The 25,551-nt window shown below is 48.6% G+C and overlaps 1 protein-coding gene across 1 annotated transcript in view; it reads left to right on the top strand.

Moving 5' to 3' along the window:
* Nucleotides 1-23,874, top strand: part of LOC115184935 (WD repeat-containing protein 7-like) — an 87,363-nt gene extending 63,489 nt beyond the window's left edge. Inside the window, exons 7-10 of the mRNA XM_029745512.1 lie at nucleotides 18,509-18,626; nucleotides 19,256-19,405; nucleotides 19,622-19,704; nucleotides 23,031-23,874. Of these exons, the coding sequence (XP_029601372.1) occupies nucleotides 18,509-18,626; nucleotides 19,256-19,405; nucleotides 19,622-19,704; nucleotides 23,031-23,211 (532 nt within the window). The 3' untranslated portion in view covers nucleotides 23,212-23,874. The remainder of the gene's footprint in view (nucleotides 1-18,508; nucleotides 18,627-19,255; nucleotides 19,406-19,621; nucleotides 19,705-23,030) is intronic.
* The last annotated feature ends 1,677 nt before the right edge of the window (nucleotides 23,875-25,551 follow it).

The raw sequence follows: 25,551 nt of genomic DNA, 5'->3' as shown, positions 1-25,551 counted from the left end.
AGAGAGGAGATAGAGGGAGAGAAGAGAGAGAGACTGGAGAGAGAGAGAGAGAGAGGGAGAGAGAGAGAGAGAGAGAGAGAGAGAGAGAGAGAGAGAGAGAGAGAGAGAGAGAGAGGTGTGTGTGTGTCCTGGCCTTCCTCCTGTCTATGAGTGGACGAGGTCCTGGCCGTCCTCCTGTTGATGAGTCAAATCAAAGTTTATTTGTCACGTGCGCCGAATACAACAGGTGTAGACCTCACAGTGAAATGTTTACTTACAGGCTCTAACAAATAGTGCGAGGGGAAAAAAAGGTGTGTGTGTAGGTAAGTAAAGAAATCAAACAACAGTAAAAAGACAGGCTATATACAGTAGAGAGGCTATATACAGTAGAGAGGCTACATACAGTAGAGAGGCTATATACAGTAGAGAGGCTACATACAGACACCGGTTAGTCAGGCTGATTGAGGTAGTATGTACATGTAGATATGGTTAAAGTGACTATGCATATATGATGAACAGAGAGTAGCAGTAGCGTAAAAGAGGGGTTGGTGGGTGGTGGGACACAATGCAGATAGCCCTGTTAGCCAATGTACGGGAGCACTGGTTGGTCGGCCCAATCGAGGTAGTATGTACATGAATGTATAGTTAAAGTGAATATGCATATATGATAAACAGAGAGTAGCAGCAGCATAAAAGAGGGGTTGGGGGGGCACACAATGCAAATAGTCTAGGTAGCCATTTGGTTACCTGTTCAGGAGTCTTATGGCTTGGGGGTCAAAACTGTTGAGAAGCCTTTTTGTCCTAGTCTATGACTGGGGTGGCTGGGGTCTTTGACAATTTTTAGGGCCTTCCTCTGGCACCGCCTGGTGTAGAGGTCCTGGATGGCAGGCAGCTGAGCCCCAGTGATGTACTGGGCCGTACGCACTACCCTCTGAAGTGCCTTGCGGTCGGAGGCCGAGCAATTGCCGTACCAGGCAGTGATGCATCCGGTCAGGATACTCTCGATGGTGCAGGTGTAGAACCTTTTGAGGATCTCAGGACCCATGCCAAATATTTTTAGTTTCCTCAGGGGGAATAGGCTTTGTCGTGCCCTCTTCACGACTGTCTTGGTGTGTTTGGACCATTCTAGTTTGTTGTTGATGTGGATACCAAGGAACTTGAAGCTCTCAACCTGCTCCACTACAGCCCCATCGATGAGAATGGGGGCGTCCTCGGTCCTCCTTTTCCTGTTGTCCACAATCATCTCCTTAGTCTTGGTTACGTTGAGGGATAGGTTGTTATTCTGGCACCACCCGGTCAGGTCTCTGACCTCCTCCCTGTAGGCTGTCTCGTTGTTGTCGGTGATCAGGCCTACCATTATTGTATCGTCTGCAAACTTAATGATGGTGTTGGAGTCGTGCCTGGCCATGCAGTCGTGGGTGAACAGGGAGTACAGGAGGGGTCTGAGCACGCACCCCTGGGGGGCTCCGGTGTTGAGGATCAGCGTGGCAGATGTGTTGCAACCTACCCTTACCACCTGGGGGCGGCCCGTCAGGAAGTCCAGGATCCAGTTGCAGAGGGAGGTGTTTAGTCCCAGGGTCCTTAGCTTAGTGATGAGCTTTGAGGGCACTGTGGTGTTGAACGCTGAGCTGTAGTCAATGAATAGCATTCTCACATAAGTGTTCCTTTTGTCCAGGTGGGAAAGGGCAGTGTGGAGTGCAATAGAGATTGCATCATCTGTGGATCTGTTTGGGCGGTACAACAAATTGGAGTGGGTCTAGGGTTTCTGGGATAATGGTGTTGATGTGAGCCATGACCAGCCTTTCAAAGCACTTCATGGATACAGACGTGAGTGCTATGGGTCTGTAGTAATTTAGGCAGGTTGCCTTTGTGTTCTTAGGCACAGGGACTATGGTGGTCTGCTTGAAACATGTTGGTGTTACAGACTCAATCAGGGACATGTTGAAAATGTCAGTGAAGACACCTGCCAGTTGGTCAGCACATGCCCGGAGCACACGTCCTGGTAATCCGTCTGGTCCCGCAGCTTTGTGTATGTTGACCTGTTTAAAGGTCTTAGTCACATCGGCTACGGAGAGTGTGATCACACAGTCGTCCGGAGCAGCTGATGCTCTCATGCATGCCTCAGTGTTGCTTGCCTCGAAGCGAGGATAGAAGTGATTTAGCTCGTCTGGTAGGCTCGTGTCACTGGGCAGCTCGCGGCTGTGCTTCCCTTTGTAGTCTGTAATAGTTTGCAAGCCCTGCCACGTCCGACGAGCATCGGAGCCGGTGTAGTATGATACAATCTTAACACTGTATTGACGCTTTGCCTGTTTGATGGTTCGTCGCAGGGCATAGCGGGATTTCTTATAAGCTTCCGGGTTAGAGTCCCGCACTTTGAAAGCGGCAGCTCTACCCTTTTGCTCAGTGCGAATGTTGCATGTAATCCATGGCTTCTGGTTGGGGTATGTACGTACAGTCACTGTGGGGACGATGTCCTCAATGTATTGATAAAGCCAGTGACTGATGTGGTGTACTCCTCAATGTCATCGGAAGATTCCCGGAACATGTTCCAGTCTGGGATAGCAAAACAGTCCTGTAGTTTAGCATCTGCTTCATCTGACCACTTTTTTTATAGACCGAGTCACTGGTACTTCCTGCTTTGATTTTTGCTTGTAAGCAGGAATCAGGAGGATAGAGTTGTGGTCGGATTTACCATTGAGTCATTGAGTGGATGATGATGGTGCTCTCTGTGACCCCAGACACAGATTGGAGACCAAGTCTGCATTTTTACGACACCAAATTCACTTATCAGGGGCATTGTGGTATTTATGTGGGGAGATAGACAGGCATAGGATGTGGTCTGAAAGCAGTTTCTCAATCTGGGGGTTTTGAAACGTATCGGGGGGGTTTGAAACGTATCGGGGGGGTTTGAAACGTATCGGGGGGGTTGAAAGGTATCGGGGGGGGGGTTTCAGACGTATCGGGGGGTTTCAGACGTATCGGGGGGGGTTTCAGACGTATCGGGGGGGGTTTGAAACGTATCGGGGGGGGTTTGAAACGTATCGGGGGGGTTTGAAACGTATCGGGGGGGTTTGAAACGTATCGGGGGGGTTTGAAACGTATCGGGGGGGTTTGAAAACGTATCGGGGGGGTTTGAAAACGTATCCGGGAGGTTGAAACGCATCCGGGGGGGTTGAAACGCATCCGGGGGGGTTGAAACGTATCCGGGGGGGTTGAAACGTATCCGGGGGGGTTGAAACGTATCCGGGGGGGTTGAAACGTATCCGGGGGGGTTGAAACGTATCGGGGGGGGGGGGGGTTGAGACGTATCGGGGGGGTTTGAAACGTATCGGGGGGGTTTGAAACGTATCGGGGGGTTTGAAACGTATCGGGGGAGTTTGAAACGTATCGGGGGAGTTTGAAACGTATCGGGGGGGGTTTGAGACGTATCGGGGGGGGTTGAAACGTATCGGGGGGGGTTGAAACGTATCGGGGGGGTTTGAAACGTATCGGGGGGGGTTTGAAACGTATCGGGGGGGGTTTGAAACGTATCGGGGGGGTTTGAAACGTATCGGGGGGGTTTGAAACGTATCGGGGGGGTTTGAAACGTATCGGGGGAGTTTGAGACGTATCGGGGGGGGTTTGAGACGTATCGGGGGGGGTTGAAACGTATCGGGGGGGGTTGAAACGTATCGGGGGGGTTGAAACGTATCGGGGGGGTTTGAAACGTATCGGGGGGGGTTTGAAACGTATCGGGGGGGTTTGAAACGTATCGGGGGGGTTTGAAGCGTATCGGGGGGGGTTTGAAGCGTATCGGGGGGGGGGGGTTTGAAACGTATCGGGGGGGGGGGGGTTTGAAACGTATCGGGGGGGGGGGGGGGTTGAAACGTTTCAGGGGGGGGTTGAAACGTATCGGGGGGGTTTGAAACGTATCTGGGCTCTTACTGTAACGCCTTCCTTCCTCCTCTGTATAGAAGATGGGCTGGCTGGGCTCTTACTGTAACGCCGCCCTCCCTCCTCTGTATAGAAGATGGGCTGGCTGGGCTCTTACTGTAACGCCTCCCTCCCTCCTCTGTATAGAGGATGGGCTGGCTGGGCTCTTACTGTAACGCCGCCCTCCCTCCTCTGTATAGAAGATGGGCTGGCTGGGCTCTTACTGTAACGCCTCCCTCCCTCCTCTGTATAGAAGATGGGCTGGCTGGGCTCTTACTGTAACGCCTCCCTCCCTCCTCTGTATAGAAGATGGGCTGGCTGGGCTCTTACCGTAACGCCGCCCTCCCTCATCTGTATAGAAGATGGGCTGTCTGGGCTCTTACCGTAATGCCGCCCTCCCTCCTCTGTATAGAAGATGGGCTGTCTGGGTTCTTACCGTAACGCCTCCCTCCCTCCTCTGTATAGAAGATGGGCTGTCTGGGCTCTTACCGTAACGCCTCCCTCCCTCCTCTGTATAGAAGATGGGCTGGCTGGGCTCTTACCGTAACGCCTCCCTCCCTCCTCTGTATAGAAGATGGGCTGGCTGGGCTCTTACCGTAACGCCTCCCTCCCTCCTCTGTATAGAAGATGGGCTGGCTGGGCTCTTACCGTAACGCCTCCCTCCCTCGGTACTGTATGGGAGCTGGGCTGCTGTCTTGGCCAATACATTACGAAGTCATTGATCAGGTATTGGCAGGAGGATCGGCCTGATGCTGACGGAGACATTGAGTCTGTCTGTCTGTCTGTTGATTTTACAACCAATAAATCACGCTGATACATCGGGGTGTGTGTGTGTGTGTCCTGCCTCTCCTACTGTTACTACGGCATTTAGCCTAGTGGTGGAAGAGCATTGGGCCAGTAAAAGTCGCTGGTTCGAATCCCCGAGACGGCAAGGTGGTTGTCCTTGAGCAAAGGCAATTAACCTTGAACAACAACTGCTCCCTCTGGTGCTGATGATGCCAACACACCTCTGATTCAGGGGGGTTTGGGTTGGCAAGACACATTTCAGTTGAATGCTACTGACTAGGTATCCCCCTTTCCTTTCCGACATAGCTGCAATTCAAAAACCACCCAAAATAACATCGATCAATTTAGACAAAGATTTGATTTGCACATTGGATACTTTCGCTTTATATCTCAAAATAATGATTGAGTTGTTCATATTCAATACAATCCAGATTACTTCTTGATTGTAAAAACGTACAAATATACACTACCGGTCAAAAGTTTGGGCACACCTACTCATTCAAGGGTTTTTCTTTATTTTTACTATTTTCTACATTGTAGAATAACAGTGAAGACATCAAAACTATTAAGTAACACATTTGGAATCGTAAAGTAACAAAAAAAAAGTATATTTTATATTTTAGTTTCGTCAAAGTTTTGCCTTGATGTCAGATTTGCACTGTCTTGGCGTTCTCTCAATGAAATAAATCACTGACAAGTGTCACCAGCAATGCACCATCCCACCTCCTCCATGCTTCACGGTGGCAACCACACTTGCGGAGTTCATCCGTTCACTTACTCTACGTCTCACAAAGACACGGTGGTTGGAACCAAAAGTCTCAAATTTGGACTCATCAGACCAAAGGACAAATTTCCACCGGTCTAATGTCCATTGCTCGTGTTACTTGGCCCAAGCAAGTCTCTTCTTCTTATTGGTGTCATTTAGTAGTGTTTCTTTGCAGCAATTTGACCATGAAGGCCTGATTCACACAGTCTCCTCTGAACAGTTGATGTTGAGATGTCTGTTACTTGAACTCTGTGAAGCATTTATTTGGGCTGCAATTTCTGAGGCTTGTAACTCTAATGAACTTATCCTCTGCAGCAGAGGTAACTCTGGGTCTTCTATTCCTGTGGCGGTCCTCATGAGAGCCAGTTTCATCATAGCGCTTGATGGTTTTTGCGACTGCACTTGAAGAAACTTTCAAAGTACTTGAAATGTTCCATATTGACTGACCTTCATGTCTTGAAGTAATGATGGACTGTCATTTCTCTTTACTTATTTGAGCTGTTCTTGCCATAATATGGACTTGGTCTTTTACCAAATAGGGCTATCTTCTGTATACCACCCCTACCTTGTCACAACACAACTGATTGGCTCAAACACAATAAGAAGGAAAGAAATTCCACAAATTAACTTTTAAGAAGGCACACCTGTTAATTGAAATGCATTCCAGGTGACTCCCTCATAAAGCTGGTTGAGAGAATGCCAAGAGTGTGCAAAGCTGCCAAGGCAAAAGGGTAGCTACTTTGACGAAACTAAAATATAATATATGCTTTTTTGGTTACTTCATGATTCCAAATGTGTTACTTAATAGTTTTGATGTCATCACTGTTATTCTACAATGTAGAAAACAGTAAGAATTTAGAAAAATCCTGGAATGAGTAGGTGTGTCCAAACTTTTGACTGGTACTGTATATCAACCTATCAGGTGTTTAATTATTATTTGAGCAGCCATATAGGTACACCTTACAGTGTGTGTATTTATTGTATGTTGTTTTGCTGTAGTCATGAAGCCAGCCTCCATGATGCTTTGTCCTGCTATCTCCCACTACCTCTCTAGTCTAATTATCTGGCCTGAATACATCAGCACCCATCAGGCAGGGCTGGGCAGGGCTGATCAGGGTAGGGCTGGTCAGGGCTGGTCAGGGCTGGTCAGGGTAGGGCTGGGCAGGGCTGATCAGGGTAGGGCTGGGCAGGGCTGGGTAGGGCAGGGCTGGTCAGGGTAGGGGGGCAGGGCTGGTCAGGGTAGGGCTGGGCAGGGCTGGGTAGGGCTGGTCAGGGCTTGGCATGGCAGGGCTGATCAGGGTAGGGCTGGGCAGGGCTGATCAGGGTAGGGCTGGGCAGGGCTGGGTAGGGCAGGGCTGATCAGGGTAGGGCTGGGCAGGGCTTGGCATGGCAGGGCTGATCAGGGTAGGGCTGGTCAGGGCTTGGCATGGCAGGGCTGATCAGGGTAGGGCTGGGTAGGGCAGGGCTGGGCTGGTCAGGGCTGGGATGGGATGAGCTGGGCAGGTTAGGGCTCGCACATTAATTTCCTATTCTAAAACACAAGTATAGGTGGCACTGTGGCTAAGCCTATGGTCTGAACAACTCTCTCTCGCTCTTGCTCTCTCTCTCTCACTCTCTGTCTCTCTCGCTGTCTCTCGCTGTCTCTCTTTTTCCTCCCCGAGCCATTTATGCTTTAATTATTAGACCGCCATGTTGAGCTGAAACACTAGGGCTGGCTAGAACAATTGTGTGTGAGGCACTGTGTCACAGTCTAACGCCTGGTACCGCTGTTACACAGGCTAACAGTTTAACGCCTGGAACACAGGCTAACAGTTTAACGCCTGCTACACAGGCTAACGCCTGGTACCGCTGCTACACAGGTTAACAGTCTAACGCCTGGTACCGCTGCTACACAGGCCTACAGTCTAGCGCCTGGTACCGCTGCTACACAGGCTAACAGTTTAACGCCTGCTACACAGGCTAACGCCTGGTACCACTGCTACACAGGTTAACAGTCTAACGCCTGGTACCGCTGCTACACAGGCTAACAGTCTAACGCCTGGCACCGCTGCTACACAGGCCTACAGTCTAACGCCTGGTACCGCTGCTACACAGGCCTACAGTCTAGCGCCTGGTACCGCTGCTACACAGGCTAACAGTTTAACGCCTGCTACACAGGCTAACGCCTGGCACCGCTGCTACACAGGCTAACAGTTTAACACCTGGTACCGCTGCTACACAGGCTAACAGTCTAACGCCTGGTACCACTGCTACACAGGCTAACAGTCTAACGCCTGGTACCGCTGCTACACAGGCTAACAGTCTAACGCCTGGCACCGCTGCTACACAGGCTAACAGTTTAACGCCTGGTACCGCTGCTACACAGGCTAACAGTTTAACACCTGGTACCGCTGCTACACAGGCTAACAGTTTAACGCCTGGTACCGCTGCTACACAGGCTAACAGTTTAATGCCTGCTACACAGGCTAACAGTTTAATGCCTGCTACACAGGCTAACAGTCTAACGCCTGCTACACAGGCTAACAGTTTAACGCCTGGTACCCGCTGCTACACAGGCTAACAGTCTAACGCCTGGTACCGCTGCTACACAGGCTAACAGTCTAACGCCTGGTACCGCTGCTACACAGGCTAACAGTCTAACGCCTGCTACACAGGCTAACAGTTTAACGCCTGGTACCGCTGCTACACAGGCTAACAGTCTAACGCCTGGTACCGCTGCTACACAGGCTAACAGTCTAACGCCTGGTACCGCTGCTACACAGGCTAACAGTCTAACGCCTGGTACCGCTGCTACACAGGCTAACAGTCTAATGCCTGGCACCGCTGCTACACAGGCTAACAGTTTAACGCCTGGTACCGCTGCTACACAGGCTAACAGTTTAACACCTGGTACCGCTGCTACACAGGCTAACAGTTTAACGCCTGGTACCGCTGCTACACAGGCTAACAGTTTAATGCCTGCTACACAGGCTAACAGTTTAATGCCTGCTACACAGGCTAACAGTCTAACGCCTGCTACACAGGCTAACAGTTTAACGCCTGGTACCGCTGCTACACAGGCTAACAGTCTAACGCCTGGTACCGCTGCTACACAGGCTAACAGTCTAACGCCTGGTACCGCTGCTACACAGGCTAACAGTCTAACGCCTGCTACACAGGCTAACAGTTTAACGCCTGGTACCGCTGCTACACAGGCTAACAGTCTAACGCCTGGTACCGCTGCTACACAGGCTAACAGTCTAACGCCTGGTACCGCTGCTACACAGGCTAACAGTTTAACGCCTGGTACCGCTGCTACACAGGCTAACAGTTTAACGCCTGGTACCGCTGCTACACAGGCTAACAGTTTAACACCTTGTACCGCTGCTACACAGGCTAACAGTTTAACGCCTGGTACCGCTGCTACATAGGCTAACAGTCTAACGCCTGGTACCGCTGCTACACAGGCTAACAGTTTACCGCCTGGTACCGCTGCTAAACAGGCTAACAGTTTACCGCCTGGTACCGCTGTTTTCTAAATCTAATTTTACTGCTTACATGAGTTACTTGATGTGGAATAGAGTTCCATGTAGTCATGGCTTTATGTAGTACTGTGCACCTTCCATAGTCTGTTCTGGACTTGGGGACTGTGAAGAGACCTCTTGTGGCATGTCTTGTGGGGTATGTATGGGTGTCCGAGCTGTGTGCCAGTACTTTAGACAGACAGCTCGGTGCTTTCAACATGTCAATACCTCTCACAAATACAAGTAGTGATGAAGTCAATCTCTCCTCCACTTTGAGCCAGGAGAGATTGACATGCATATTATTAATATTAGCTCTCTGTGTACATCCAAGGGCCAGCCGTGCTGCCCTGTTCTGAGCCAATTGCAATTTTCCTAAGTCCTTTATTGTGGCACCTGACCACACGACTGAACAGTAGTCCAGGTGCGACAAAACTAGGGCCTGTAGGACCTGCCTTGTTGATAGTGTTGTTAAGAAGGCAGAGGAGCGCTTTATTATGGACAGACTTCTCCCCATCTTAGCTACTGTTGTATCAATGTTTTGACCATGACAGTTTACAATCCAGGGTTACTCCAAGCAGTTTAGTCTCCTCAACTTACTCAATTTCCACATTATTCATTACAAGATTTGGTTGAGGTTTAGGGTTTAGTGAATGATTTGTCCCAAATTCAATGCTTTTAGTTTTTTTTATATTTAGTACTAACTTATTCCTTGCCACCCATTCTGAAACTAACTGCAGCTCTTTGTTAAGTGATGCAGTCATTTCAGTCGCTGTAGTAGCTGACGTGTATAGTGTTGAGTCATCTGCATACATAGACACTCTGGCTTTACTCAAAGCATGTCGTTGTTGTTAGTAAAGATTGGTCAAAGTTTGTGTCTTCCACACTGGCTTCCTGGAATTCAAAGTACAATTCTTGTCTTTTTATAATTTGGTCCGATATATCTGGATGTGTAGTGTCAGCGTTTGTTGCCGGCATGTCATTCCTACGTTTGTTTATCTTGCCAATGGAAAAAGTCATGAAAGTAGTTGGCAATGTCAGTGGGTTTTGTGATGAATTTTTCAATTCCTCATCAAACCAAGGGGATTGAACAGTTTTTACAGTAATTTTCTTAATGGGTGCATGCTTAATGGAATAAGCAATTTCATAAATGTGTCAAGTGTCTGGTTGCTCCTCATTACAGACCAACAAATATTATTTACATCAACAACATAGGAATCACTACAAAACTTATTGTATGACCTCTTATACACTATATAAGGCCCAGCCTTTGGAACTTTGGTTTTCCTAGATATGGTTACTATATTGTGATCACTACATCTGATGGATTTGGATACTGCTTTAAAGCAAATTTTGAATGTTTAGAGAAAGATGTAACTAATAGACGTGCATTATATACAATTTAGCTGCAAGCCCTCTGTTAAAATAGTAAGATACATTCAATACTTTATCTACAATTTAGCTGCAAGCCCTCTCTGTTGAAACGTCTAATTGAACATACATGTGGAGGCTGATATAGATTGTTGGTTGTTTAACTGAATAGTGAGGAAACGCACGTTACTTTCTATATCCGTTTTTATCAACGCCTTCATAAAGTGAAAAATCATATATATAAAAAACAAAAATCCTATCTAACACTGATTTATGATCTGTGTTTTATTTTCAAGGTAACCACTTCAATACAGTACTAACACATCATATTCACTTCACACATTCCGTGTTATTATATCACAATATCACGTGTGTATGTGACACCTTCTGGCATGTAATAGGCGTGTAAAAGAGATTTGAACAATTCTGTGTGTGTGTGTGTGTAGTGTGTGTGTGTCCTGTTCTTGTTGTAGCAGATGAACGTGGTAGGGCTGCAGTTCTCATTGTTATTGTCGTTCGTTACAGACACAAAGATCGATGTATCAAGGCAGGAACAGAATTTAGCGTTTTATAGAGAGAAACATATATATATATATATATATATATATATATATATATATAAAAAAGCAGAATTATTCATATTGTGTGGAGGATCAGGTCAATAATGAAATCCTATTGGATATCACAGGGTCTACACCCGACTGGACAGAGAGAGAGATATGAAATCCTATTGGATATCACCGGGCCTACACCTGACTGGACAGAGAGAGAGAGAGAGATGAAATCCTATTGGATATCACAGGGTCTACACCCGACTGGACAGAGAGAGAGATATGAAATCCTATTGGATATCACCGGGCCTACACCTGACTGGACAGAGAGAGAGATATGTGAGGAGAAATACAACATTACACACGCCCACTACACACACACTACACACACACACACAGACACACACACTACGCACACACACACTACGCACACACACTACGCACACACACACACTACACAGACACACACACACACTACACACAAACACTAGACACACACTACAGACACACACACACATGGCCGGTCTGCTCATTAGTCAGGATTGTGTAGCTGCCTATGGTGGCAGATTGACACGGGTGGCATTTTCTGGGTTAAACTGACGCACATCTAACAACAACACATAAAACCTCACATAATTCTGCCCCCCAAAAAAACATTGACAATTTCTATCAACCATATGGCATGTGTTTTTTTAATGTATTTTTTTAATTAGGTGAGCGCTAATGCCGCCCTGTGGTAAGCAGTGCCCACTTTGTCAAAGGCAGGAAGGGACACACAATATGTATCTTGTCCATTCCCAGCATGCCTCTCCAGGGTGCTGTTGGAGGGATGCATTGCTGCTGCGCTCCACCAACGTTCCGTCTAAAATAATATCATCTGACATAAATCATGTAGCAGATACGGGATATGGTAGAAAGAGTACGCAGCCTTTTCTGTAGCCTTCAGGCTGGAAATAAAATGGATGACAATGTAATGAGGCTTACGTTTTATTTTTACATCATGCAGGTTTCTCCAATCAAATAGCCTAACCTAAAATGGTGGCCAATCAAATATAGTCAAGCCTGCAAAAAATATGTTCTGTTATGTTAACAAACAACATATCCTAAAAACAGGATGGGTCAAAGTAAAATGGACGATGTGGAATGGACAATAACTGTTGTCCAGGTTGTTTCACCCCATTGTCATGATCAGTGGTTTCAAGTTTGTATCCGTCAATTTTTGACAAGCTGATCATAACAACAACAACAGAAATGTTTGAGTGCCATGTGTGCTGCGAAACACGACCCTGCCAAGCCGCACTGCTTCTTGACACACTGCTTGCTTAACCCGGAAGCCAGCCGCACCAATGTGTCGGAGGAAACACCGTACAGCTGGCGACCGAAACCAGCCTGCACTGCGCTCCACCCTCCACAAGGAGTCGCTAGAAATCCCTGACGGCCAAACCCCTCCCTTAACTCGGACGACGCTGGGCCATCGTGTGCTGCCTCGTTGGTCTCCCGGCTGCGACACAGCCCGGGATCAAACCCGGATCTGTAGTGACACCTCTAGCATTGATTAGTACCTTAGACCGCTGCGCCACTCGGGAGGTCTTTTCAACTTTAATTCAGAACCAAAAATGTGCCTGATTTCAACATCTGGAAAATACATCTTTTCAACATCTGGGAAAATTCTTTTTTTTCGACGTCTGGATAATAAGTATTTTCAACTTTCATTCAGAACCGAAAAAATGAACTTGATTTCAATGTCCTGGAAAATATGTATTTTAAACATCCGGAAAATACGTCTTTTCACCTTTTCATACAGAACCTAAATTGAACCTAACTTAAATCAGAAAGGACTCTATATGTGTATGCTTGACTGGTTCTGTCTTTGAACTGACTACATTGACCAACGGTTGAATGGTTCTCTAACAAAGGGAATGGCTGCTAGTCAGGTTCATGTAAATTACCGATCTCTCGAATAATCCCTTTTCCATAAGGAAAAGATCTGAGCACTTTCTTTCACGATGAAACAAATAACCCGAAGAAGAAAAAAAAATACCTTTTACATTTTCAACTCTGAACTTTGTCCAACAGATTCTTTTTCATTTTATTCTGTGTTTGTCTACGTTTGTGTGAGAGAAGGGGATAAAGAGAAACGAGAGTACAGAGATGTTGTTTTTGTATTATTTGTGTGCTGAGTGTGTTCACTATTATATAGAATAGCCTCTCCTATCAACCTAGGGCGGAAAGCAAATCATTTTGAATGAATTAAAAGTATGAGATTATAGTTATTAAAAAAATATATACAGTATCATGTTAAATTTATTTTTTTTAAATTAAAAACATCTCTGTTTATCATTAATGTAATCGTTAACCAGATACCTTTTCAAATATACCTGCAGACCATATAGAATGTTCTATGTTACAACAACAGCTGGGCTATGGTATTGATGGCTGATATCAATCTTTTCAATTGACATATTTATGTGTGTGTGATTCTGAATGTTTGATGGGTGAGAGGAGAGAGAAAGTGAGAATGAAAAGCTCAAAAGAGAGGGGAGATAAAAAGCATTTTACCCCCGTATTTGTTGGAATTGACCTCGTTTTTGAAAATGAAAAAAAAAATGACTGAAGAAATGATGTATTTAAATATTTTTTTATTAATAATAAATATCCCCAATCTTTTAACAATGTAAAGACAACATCATCAGATATGTTGACTTATTTTACCGTATAGAGTACGTCGTTTACAGGTCTGTTTTCCTTCAGAGGGAATTTGTTCAATATATAAAGAAATATGATTGTTCATTAATATATTGAAGGAAAATAAAATAGTATGGCTATGTTTCATGATTATATAAATATATTTATGAAAACATTTCACCTAGCACAGTGAAAGCTAGAAGTGAAAAACCAATGTCTCAGGACACATTTTTAGGTTTGTTTTAATTTTTTTAATAATGTTATTTATTGAACTTCTACTATTTAAGACGAAGATTTAACTTCTAAAATGTTCAGAATATTTTACTTTATTTGTTAAGACGAAGATTTAACTACTAAATTATGTTGTGGCTGCAGTGTGTGTAATGTGCAGTGTGTAATGTGTGTGTAGTCAATGAATCAATCAAATGTATTTATAAAGCCCTTCTTACATCAGCTGATATCTCAAAGTGCTGTACAGAAACCCAGCCTAAAACCCTAAAACAGCAAGCAATGCAGGTGTAGAAGCACGGTGGCTAGGAAAAACTCCCTAGAAAGGCCAGAACCTAGGAAGAAACCTAGAGAGGAACCAGGCCATGAGGGGTGGCCAGTCCTCATGGCCTGGTGGAGATTATAACAGAACATGGCCACTAAGGCCAGATCGTTCTTCAAGATGTTAAAACGTTCATAGATGTCCAGCAGGGTCAAATAATAATCACAGTGGTTGTAGAGGGTGAAATGGGTCAGCACCTCAGGAGTAAATGTCAGTTGCCGAGCAGTGTGTGCGAGGTGCAGTGTGTGCGAGGTGCAGTGTGTGCGAGGTGCAGTGTGTGCGAGGTGCAGTGTGTGCGAGGTGCAGTGTGTGCGAGGTGCAGTGTGTGCGAGGTGCAGTGTGTGTAATGGACAAGTATGTAGACACCATTTCAAATTAGTGGATTCTCGCTATTTCAGCCACACCCGTTGCTGACAGGTGTATAAAAAATCGAGCACACCGCCATGCAATCTCCAGAGACAAACATTGGTAGTAGAATGGCCCATACTGAAGAGCTCAGTGACTTTCAATGTGGCACCGTCATAGGATGCCACCTTTGTGAAGTGGAAACGTCTAGAAGTAACGGCTCGGCAGAGAAATGGCTGGCCACACAAGTTCCCAGAACGGGACCGCTGAGTGCTGAAGCACGTAAACATCATCTGTCCTCGGTTGTAACACTCACTACCGAGTTCCAAACTGTCTCTGGAAGCAACATCAGCACAATAACTGTTCTTCGGCAGCTTCATGAAATGGGTTTCCATGGCAGAGCAGCTGCACACACACACGCCTAAGATCACCATGTGCAATGCCAAGCGTTGGCTGGAGTGGTGTAAAGCTCACCGCCATTGGACTCTGGAGCAGTGGAAACGCGTTCTCTGGAGTCATGAATCACGATTCACCATCTGGCAGTCTGACGGACGAATCTGGGTTTGGCGGATGCCAGGAAAACACTACCTGCCCCAATGCATAATGCCAACTGTAAAGTTTGGTGGAGGAGGAATAATGGTCTGGGGCTGTTTTTCATGGTTTGAGCCCCTTTAGTTCCAGTGAAGGGAAATCTTAACGCTACAGCATACAATGACATTCTAGACAATTCTGTGTGGAAGAACTTGACTGGCCTACACAGAGCCCTGACCTCAACCCCATCGAACACCTTTGGGATGAATTGGAACACCGACTGCCAGCCAGGCCTAATCGCCCAACATCAGTACCCGACCTCACTAATGCTCTTGTGGCTGAATGGAAACAAGTCCCCACAGTAATGTTCCAACATCTAGTGGAAAGCCTTCCCAGAAGAGTGGAGGCTGTTATAGCAGCAATGTTCCAACATCTAGTGGAAAGCCTTCCCAGAAGAGTGGAGGCTGTTATAGCAGCAATGTTCCAACATCTAGTGGAAAGCCTTCCCAGAAGAGAGGAGGCTGTTATAGCAGCAATGTTCCAACATCTAGTGGAAAGCCTTCCCAGAAGAGTGGAGGCTGTTATAGCAGCAATGTTCCAACATCTAGTGGAAAGCCTTCCCAGAAGAGTGGAGGCTGTTATAGCAGCAATGTTCCAACATCTAGTGGAAAGCCTTCCCAGAGGAGTGGAGGCTGTTATGGCCCATGATTTTGGAAGGAGATATTCAACGAACACATACTTTTGGTCATGTAGTGTATTTCCTAAGCTTTCTTATATCTCCTAACTATAGGATAGACACTTCAAAACCTTATTCCTCATGATTTGCCATTTAAGGAATGTGTTATTCAATGCTTTTCTATGGGCTATTGTAGTGGCTCAGTTGGTAGAGCATGGTGTTTGCAACGCCAGGGTTGTGGGTTCGATTCCCACGGGGGACCAGTACGGGCGGGGGGGAAATGTGTGAAATGAAATGTATGCATTCACTACTGTAAGTCGCTCTGGATAAGAGCGTCTGCTAAATGACTAAAATGTAAATGTAAAATGTAGTAAAGGCCAAATGCAATATTTGATCAAATACATTATTTAAAAAAAATATATTTTTACCTGCAGGGGTCCTAAAATGTAAAATCAAACCGCTAAATGACCCCTGGTATGACCTTGTTAAAACAGTTCTGTATGTTAGCTGTAGTGTTGTGCTTCTTGTTGTATTCATCACGAGGAGAAAATGTAACTGACTGTATCCCTCCACTGGTCCAGTGAAAGACCATCATAAACTACAGACAAAACACTTTCTTAGCATGCTGTTATTGCCCTGTCTCTTATGGTTGTTGCGTCTGTTGTATATGGGTTGTTTAACCTTGTGCTGTTTGACCATGAGTCCAGGCCACAGTCGGCCTGCTGAGTGGAACACTAGCGCACTGGGCCGTGTGTTGATGGGTGATGGGGGAGTGAGGCCGGTCCAGGCCTGGAGGGGGGGGGGACTGGGCGGATGGGGAAGGGCTAGAGGCTGGGAACATGTGTGATGTGAGGACGGGCTGGGGCCGTGTCTGATGTGGGGGGGGGACGACGAGGACAGGGGTTGGGGCCGGTGCCGTGTCTGATGTGGAGGGGGGGGGACGAGGACAGGGGTTGGGGCCGGTGCTGGAGGCCCTTTAGCTGCGTGTCTAAAGAACAGTGCAGCGTAGCCTTCCGCTCGCAATAAGCCCAGCCTTTGAAGTGGTTCTTCCCTCTGCACCTCTTCCTCCCTCTGCTCCTCTTCCTCCCTCTGCTCCTCCCTTCCTCCCTCTGCTCCTCTTCCTCCCTCTGCTCCTCTTCCTCCCTCTGCCCCTCTTCCTCCCTCTGCTCCCCTTCCTCCCTCTGCTCCCCTTCCTCCCTCCTCCCTCTGCCCCCCTTCCTCCCTCCTCCCTCTGCCCCCCTTCCTCCCTCCTCCCTCTGCTCCCCTTCCTCCCTCCTCCCTCTGCCCCCCTTCCTCCCTCCTCCCTCTGCTCCCCTTCCTCCCTCTGCTCCCCTTCCTCCCTCTGCTCCCCTTCCTCCCTCCTCCCTCTGCCCCCCTTCCTCCCTCCTCCCTCTGCCCCCCTTCCTCCCTCCTCCCTCTGCTCCCCTTCCTCCCACTGCCCCTAACCCCCTCCTAATACATATTCACTCGGTCCACCGCTCAGATCATTTGTTAACAAGGGGGCCACTCGCTCTCCATTTCAGACAGATGCCACAACTAGTCCCAATTTCCGAGGCTAGCTAGTGGCAGGGGCCCGTGTGGCAGGCAGCGGTCTTTGCGTGCTATGCTGCCTGACTGACAGACGCTGAGCCACCCTGAGAAGGGCCTAATTATGGTGCATTGTGAGAGTCCATTATGCCAGTGCAGTGTGAGTGATCCCATTGACCTTGGCCTGACATTATAAGCTGTGGCTAATCTGTTTACTATGTACTTCTAACGCCTCCTTTATCCTCTCTCTCTCTCTCTACCTCCCTCTTTCTCTCTCTCTACCTCCCTCCCTCTCGCTCTCTCTCTCTCGCTCTCTCTCGCTCTCTCTCTCTCTCCCTCTCTTTCTCTCTCTACCTCCCTCTCCTCTCTCTCTCTACCTCCCTCTTTCTCTCTCTACCCTCCCTCTTTCTCTCTCTACCTCCCTCTTTCTCTCTCGACCTCCCTCTCTTTCTCTCTCGATCTCTCTCTCTCTCTACCTCCCTCTTTCTCTCTCTCTCTACCTCCCTCTTTCTCTCTACCTCCCTCCCTCTCTCTCTCTCTACCTCACTCTCTCTCTACCTCTCTCCCTCCCTCTCTCTCTACCTCCCTCCCTCCCTCTCTCACTACCTCCCTCTTTCTCTCTCTCTACCTCCCTCTTTCTCTCTCTCTACCTCCCTCTTTCTCTCTCTCTCTACCTCTCTCTCTCTCTCTCTACCCTCCCTCTCTCTCCTCCTCTCTACCTCCCTCTCTCTCTCTCTCTACCTCCCTCTCTCTCTCTCTCTCTCTACCTCCCTCTTTCTCTCTCTCTCTCTCTACCTCCCTCTTTCTCTCTCTCTCTACCTCTCTCTCTCTCTCTCTCTCTCTACCTCCCTCTCTCTCTCTCTCTACCTCCCTCTTTCTCTCTCTCTACCTCCATATTTTTCTCTCTCTCTACCTCTCTCTCTCTCTCTACCTCCCTTTTTCTCTCTCTCTACCTCTCTCTCTCTCTCTCTCTACCTCCCTCTCTCTCTCTCTCTACCTCCCTCTTTCTCTCTCTCTACCTCCATATTTTTCTCTCTCTCTACCTCCCTCCCTCCCTCTCTCACTACCTCCCTCTTTCTCTCTCTCTACCTCCCTCTTTCTCTCTCTCTACCTCCCTCTTTCTCTCTCTCTACCTCCCTCTTTCTCTCTCTCTCTACCTCCCTCTTTCTCTCTCTCTCTACCTCCCTCTTTCTCTCTCTCTACCTCCCTCTCTCTCTCTCTCTCTACCTCCCTCTTTCTCTCTCTCTCTCCCTTCCTCCCTCCCTCTTTCTCTCCGGCTCTCTCTCTCCCTCCGTCACTCTCTCTCTCACCCTCTGTCTGGCTGGTTAGCATCACAATGGGCCTGCCCCTTAACCCAGCAGCCGACTCTGCCCGCTCAGCACGCCACGCTCTGTCTCTCATCGCCACCGCCAGACCGCCGGCCTTCATCACAACCATCGCCAGAGAGGTGAGACCTGACCTCCTGTTTTTCATGTCTCCATGTCGTCTCCCCTTTACCTCTGTTACTCTGTACATGACCTTTCTGCTTTCACACTCCACCCTGCCCTTCCTTTCCTTTCCTTACTTCCTTCCTTCCTTCCCCCTACTACCCTTCCCCCTAACCTCTTCCCCCTAACCTCTTCCCCCTAACCTCTTCCCCCTAACCTCTTCCCCCTAACCTCTACCCCCTAACCTCTTCCCCCTAACCTCTTCCCCCTAACCTCTTCCCCCTAACCTCTACCCCCTAACCTCTTCCCCCTAACCTCTTCCCCCTAACCTCTTCCCCCTAACCTCTACCCCCTAACCTCTACCCCTAACCTCTTCCCCCTAACCTCTTCCCCCTAACCTCTTCCCCCTAACCTCTTCCCCCTAACCTCTTCCCCCTAACCTCTTCCCCCTAACCTCTTCCCCCTAACCTCTTCCCCCTAACCTCTTCCCCCTAACCTCTTCCCCCTAACCTCTTCCCCCTAACCTCTTCCCCCTACCCTCTTCCCCCTAACCTCTTCCCCCTAACCCCTAACCTCTTCCCCCTAACCTCTTCCCCCTAACCTCTTCCCCCTACCCTCCTTAACTCTGTTTTTGTGTCCTGTATGTCAGGTCCACAGACACACAGCCATGCAGGCTAACTCCCAGTCACAGCAGAATGTCCACACCACCTCTCTGGGCCGGGCTAAGACAGAGATCATCAGGGTTATAGATATCCTCATTGAGAAGATGCCTACTGATGTCGTGGACCTGCTGGTTGAGGTACGACTTACAGTCCAAGACCTGGACTTCTCCATGTCACAATACAACCACATGCTTTAACTTTGTTTTACCTTACATCCTGAAATCTAGTTCATTAGTTTAGAATTAATGGCAGCGTCATGAGAAAAGGTCATTTTTGTTAGGTCTGTTTTGAGGTGACTGGTTGAGGTATGAACTAGTGGTTATTGCTGGGTGTTTCTCTCCTTCCTCCTCTAGGTGATGGATATTATCATGTACTGCATCGAAGGCTCTCTGGTGAAGAAGAAAGGACTAAATGAGTGTTTCCCTGCTATTTGCAAGTGAGTAATCATGTCCTCGTTCCCGGTCCTCGTTCCCGGTCCTCGTTCCCGGTCCTCGTTCCCGGTCCTCGTTCCCGGTCCTCGTTCCCGGTCCTCGTTCCCGGTCCTCGTTCCCTGTCCTCGTTCCCGGTCCTCGTTTCCGGTCCTCGTTTCCGGTAGAGGCGGCAGGTAGCCTAGTGGTTAGAGGGTAGAGGAGGCAGGTAGCCTAGTGGTTAGAGTGTAGAGGAGGCAGGTAGCCTAGAGGGTAGAGGGTAGATGAGGCAGGTAGCCTAGTGGTTAGAGGGTAGATGAGGCAGGTAGTCTAGTGGTTAGAGGGTAGAGGAGGCAGGTAGCCTAGAGGGTAGAGGAGGCAGGTAGCCTAGTGGTTAGAGGGTAGAGGAGGCAGGTAGCCTAGTGGTTAGAGTGTAGAGGTGGCAGGGTAGCCTAGTGGTTAGAGGGTAGAGGAGGCAGGTAGCCTAGTGGTTAGAGGGTAGAGGAGGCAGGTAGCCTAGTGGTTAGAGGGTAGAGGAGGCAGGTAGCCTAGTGGTTAGAGGGTAGAGGAGGCAGGTAGCCTAGTGGTTAGAGGGTAGAGGAGGCAGGTAGCCTAGTGGTTAGAGGGTAGGGACGGCAGGTAGCCTAGTGGTTAGAGGGTAGGGACGGCAGGTAGCCTAGTGGTTAGAGGGTAGGGACGGCAGGTAGCCTAGTGGTTAGAGGGTAGAGGAGGCAGGTAGCCTAGTGGTTAGAGGGTAGAGGAGGCAGGTAGCCTAGTGGTTAGAGGGTAGAGGAGGCAGGTAGCCTAGTGGTTAGAGTGTAGAGGTGGCAGGGTAGCCTAGTGGTTAGAGGGTAGAGGAGGCAGGTAGCCTAGTGGTTAGAGGGTAGAGGAGGCAGGTAGCCTAGTGGTTAGAGGGTAGGGACGGCAGGTAGCCTAGTGGTTAGAGGGTAGAGGTGGCAGGTAGCCTAGTGGTTAGAGGGTAGGGGAGGCAGGTAGCCTAGTGGTTAGAGGGTAGAGGTGGCAGGTAGCCTAGTGGTTAGAGGGTAGATGAGGCAGGTAGCCTAGTGGTTAGAGGGTAGAGGTGGCAGGGTAGCCTAGTGGTTAGAGTGTAGAGGAGGCAGGTAGCCTAGAGGGTAGAGGCGGCAGGTAGCCTAGTGGTTAGAGTGTAGAGGAGGCAGGTAGCCTAGTGGTTAGAGGGTAGAGGAGGCAGGTAGCCTAGTGGTTAGAGGGTAGAGGAGGCAGGTAGCCTAGTGGTTAGAGGGTAGAGGAGGCAGGTAGCCTAGTGGTTAGAGGGTAGAGGAGGCAGGTAGCCTAGTGGTTAGAGTGTAGAGATGGCAGCGTAGCCTAGTGGTTAGAGGGTAGAGGAGGCAGGTAGCCTAGAGGGTAGAGGAGGCAGGTAGCCTAGTGGTTAGAGGGTAGAGGTGGCAGGTAGCCTAGTGGTTAGAGGGTAGAGGAGGCAGGTAGCCTAGTGGTTAGAGGGTAGAGGAGGCAGGTAGCCTAGTGGTTAGAGGGTAGAGGAGGCAGGTAGCCTAGTGGTTAGAGGGTAGGGGAGGCAGGGTAGCCTAGTGGTTAGAGGGTAGAGGTGGCAGGGTAGCCTAGTGGTTAGAGGGTAGAGGAGGCAGGTAGCCTAGTGGTTAGAGGGTAGATGAGGCAGGTAGCCTAGTGGTTAGAGGGTAGAGGCGGCAGGTAGCCTAGTGGTTAGAGGGTAGAGGTGGCAGGTAGCCTAGTGGTTAGAGGGTAGAGGTGGCAGGTAGCCTAGTGGTTAGAGGGTAGATGAGGCAGGTAGCCTAGTGGTTAGAGGGTAGAGGTGGCAGGGTAGCCTAGTGGTTAGAGGGTAGAGGTGGCAGGGTAGCCTAGTGGTTAGAGGGTAGAGGAGGCAGGTAGCCTAGTGGTTAGAGGGTAGATGAGGCAGGTAGCCTAGTGGTTAGAGGGTAGAGGCGGCAGGTAGCCTAGTGGTTAGAGGGTAGGGGAGGCAGGGTAGCCTAGTGGTTAGAGGGTAGAGGTGGCAGGGTAGCCTAGTGGTTAGAGGGTAGAGGAGGCAGGTAGCCTAGTGGTTAGAGGGTAGATGAGGCAGGTAGCCTAGTGGTTAGAGGGTAGAGGCGGCAGGTAGCCTAGTGGTTAGAGGGTAGAGGTGGCAGGTAGCCTAGTGGTTAGAGGGTAGAGGTGGCAGGTAGCCTAGTGGTTAGAGGGTAGATGAGGCAGGTAGCCTAGTGGTTAGAGGGTAGAGGTGGCAGGGTAGCCTAGTGGTTAGAGGGTAGAGGCGGCAGGTAGCCTAGTGGTTAGAGTGTAGAGGCGGCAGGTAGCCTAGTGGTTAGAGTGTAGAGGAGGCAGGTAGCCTAGTGGTTAGAGGGTAGAGGCGGCAGGTAGCCTAGTGGTTAGAGTGTAGAGGCGGCAGGTAGCCTAGTGGTTAGAGTGTAGAGGAGGCAGGTAGCCTAGAGGGTAGAGGAGGCAGATAGCCTAGTGGTTAGAGGGTAGAGGAGGCAGGTAGCCTAGTGGTTAGAGGGTAGACGAGGCAGGTAGCCTAGTGGTTAGAGGGTAGAGGCGGCAGGTAGCCTAGTGGTTAGAGGGTAGAGGCGGCAGGTAGCCTAGTGGTTAGAGGGTAGAGGCGGCAGGTAGCCTAGTGGTTAGAGGGTAGAGGCGGCAGGTAGCCTAGTGGTTAGAGTGGAGGGGCAGCAGGTAGCCTAGTGGTTAGAGCGTTGGACTAGTAACCGAAAGGTTGCAAGATCAAATCCCCGAGCTGACAAGGTACAAATCTGTCGTTCTGCCCCTAAACAAGGCAGTTAACCCGGTAGGCCGTCATTGTAAATAAGAATTTGTTTTTAACTGACTTGCCTAGTTAAATAAAGATAAAATTAGAAATAAATATCACAGGTATGTCTTCTGGAATACATTGCTGCTGTAATAGAGATAATAGAGAGTCTAGTTTTTCATTTTTAATTCTGATATTTCTAATAGTAGGAAAATGACAAACTGAAATGATCGTTCATTTGTCAGCTAAATGTAAAACCTTCATGGAGAAATGGCAGAAGGCAGCCATGACTAAATCACAGCTTTCAACCGCCATTTTACGTCCTCTCCTCCGTGCGGCCATTTTGAGTTTAGTAACAGAACAGTGACAGGTTAGTGATGGTTTCTCTCTAACATGTGTAACGGTTAATGTGTTAATCAGCAAGACCTTCGAGAGAGTCGTTGCCCTGTCCTTTACTTTTAACGTTGGTTATGGGGGGAAAGGGTTCGACCCCCCCCTTGCGAGTTTGTAGGGGTCAAGGGTCGACCCACAGGTGACGGTGTCCGATGCCGTGTGATGAATGAACCCTGACCTCTGTGTGTTCTGTGTTTTTTCGATTCTGTTCAGGTTCTACATGGTGGGATACTGCGACCGGAGTCACCGTATTGCCGTGGGGGCCCGCCAGGGTTCAGTGGCCCTTTATGATGTCCGCACGGGCAAGTGCCAGGTAAACACACACACACACACCACTACCCTGTGCCTGGGCACCGAGGGGCGGGGGGTGAATCAATGTAAGATAAGAGGGTGATGAATATACCCTAGGAGACCAGCAGAGTGTTCCTGGAGAGGCCTGTTTACCTAGCAGAGTGTTCCTGGAGAGGCCTGATTACCTAGCAGAGTGTTCCTGGAGAGGCCTGATTACCTGGCAGACCAGCAGAGTCTTCCTGGAGAGGCCTGATTACCTAGCAGACCAGCAGAGTGTTCCTGGAGAGGCCTGATTACCTAGCAGACCAGCAGAGTGTTCCTGGAGAGGCCTGATTACCTAGCAGAGTGTTCCTGGAGAGGCCTGATTACCTAGCAGACCAGCAGAGTGTTCCTGGAGAGGCCTGATTACCTAGCAGACCAGCAGAGTGTTCCTGGAGAGGCCTGATTACCTAGCAGACCAACAGAGTGTTCCTGGAGAGGCCTGATTACCTAGCAGACCAGCAGAGTGTTCCTGGAGAGGCCTGATTACTTAGCAGACCAGCAGAGTGTTCCTGGAGAGGCCTGATTACCTAGCAGACCAGCAGAGTGTTCCTGGAGAGGCCTGATTACCTAGCAGACCAGCAGAGTGTTCCTGGAGAGGCCTGATTACCTAGCAGACCAGCAGAGTGTTCCTGGAGAGGCCTGATTACCTAGCAGACCAGCAGAGTGTTCCTGGAGAGGCCTGATTATTTCACAAAAATACACACAAATCTAAAGTAAAGGAATGGAATTAAGAATATATAAATATTTGGACGAGCAACGTCAGAGCAGCATAGACTAAAATACAGTAGAATAGAATACAGTAAATGCATATGAGATGAGTAAAGCTAAATATGTGAACATTATTAAAGTGACCAGTGTTCCATTATTAAAGTGGTCACTGCCCTCTATACACAGTCAAGTCTATGTAAATAGGGCAGCAGCCTCTCTGTGTTAGTGATGGCTGTTTAACAGTCTGATGGCCTTGAGATGGAAGCTGTTTTTCAGTCTCTCGGTCCCAGCTTTGATGCACCTGTACTGACCTCGCCTTCTGGATGGTAGCGGGGTGAACAGGCAGTGGCTCAGGTGGTTGATGTCCTTGATGATCTTTTTGGCCTTCCTGTGACATCGGGTGCTGTAGGTGTCCTGGAGGACAGGTAGTTTACCCCCGGTGATGCGTTGGAAAACATAAATATGGGTTGTATTTACAATGGTGTTTGTTCTTCACTGGTTGACCTTTTCTTGTGGCAACAGGTCACACATCTTGCTGCTGTGATGTCACACTGTGGTATTTCACCCAGTAGATATGGGAGTTTATCAAAATTGGGTTTGTTTTCAAATTCTTTGTGGGTCTGTGTAATCTGAGGGAAATATGTGTCTCTAATATGGTCATACATTTGGCAGGAGGTTAGGAAGTACAGCTCAGTTTCCACCTCATTTTGTGGGCAGTGTGCACATAGCCTGTCTTCTCTTGAGAGCCAGGTCTGCCTACGGCGGCCTCTCTCAATAGCAAGGCTATGCTCACTGAGTCTGTACATAGTCAACGCTTTCATTAAGTTTGGGTCAGTCACAGTGGTCAGGTATTCTGCCACTGTGTACTCTCTGTTTAGGGACAAATAGCATTCTAGTTTCTCTGTTTTTCCAATGTGTTAAGTAATTATCTTTTTGTTTTCTCATGATTTGGTTGGGTCTAATTGTGTTGCTGTCCTGGGGCTCTGTGGGGTCTGTTTGTGTTTGTGAACAGAGCCCCAGGACCAGCTTGCTTAGGGGACTCTTCTCCAGGTTCATCTCTCTGTAGGTGATGGCTTTGTTATGGAAGGTTTGAGAATCACTTCCTTTTAGGTGGTTGTAGAATTTAACAGCTCTTTTCTGGATTTTGATAATTAGCGGGTATCGGCCTAATTCTGCTCTGCATGCATTATTTGGTGTTTTACGTTGTACATGGAGGACGTTTTTGCGGAATTCTGCATGCAGTCTCAATTTGATGTGATCTGATAAGGGTGTCAGTGGGCTGACTGAACGCTCTGTCTCTCTCTGTCTCTCTCTGTCTCTCTCTGTCTCTCTCTGGCTCTCTCTGGCTCTCTCTGGCTCTCTCTGGCTCTCTCTGGCTCTCTCTGGCTCTCTCTGGCTCTCTCTGGCTCTCTCTGGCTCTCTCTGGCTCTCTATGGCTCTCTATGGCTCTCTCTCTTTCTGGCTGTCTCTCTCGCTCTCTCTCTCTCTGGCTCTCTCTCTTTCTGGCTGTCTCTCTCTCTCTCTCTCTCTCTCTCTCTCTCTCTCTCTCTCTCTCTCTCTCTCTCTCTCTCTCTCTCTCTCTCTCTCTAGCTCTCTCTCTCTCTCTAGCTCTCTCCCTCTCTCTCTAGCTCTCTCCCTCTCTCTCTCCCTCTCTCTCTTGCTCTCTCTCTCTCTCTCCTCTCTCTCTCTTTCT

Source organism: Salmo trutta, unplaced genomic scaffold (assembly GCF_901001165.1).
Source record: "Salmo trutta unplaced genomic scaffold, fSalTru1.1, whole genome shotgun sequence".
NCBI lineage: Eukaryota > Metazoa > Chordata > Actinopteri > Salmoniformes > Salmonidae > Salmo > Salmo trutta.
The sequence above is the reverse complement of the archived record's forward strand: the minus strand, read 5'-3'. Positions and strand labels throughout refer to the sequence as shown.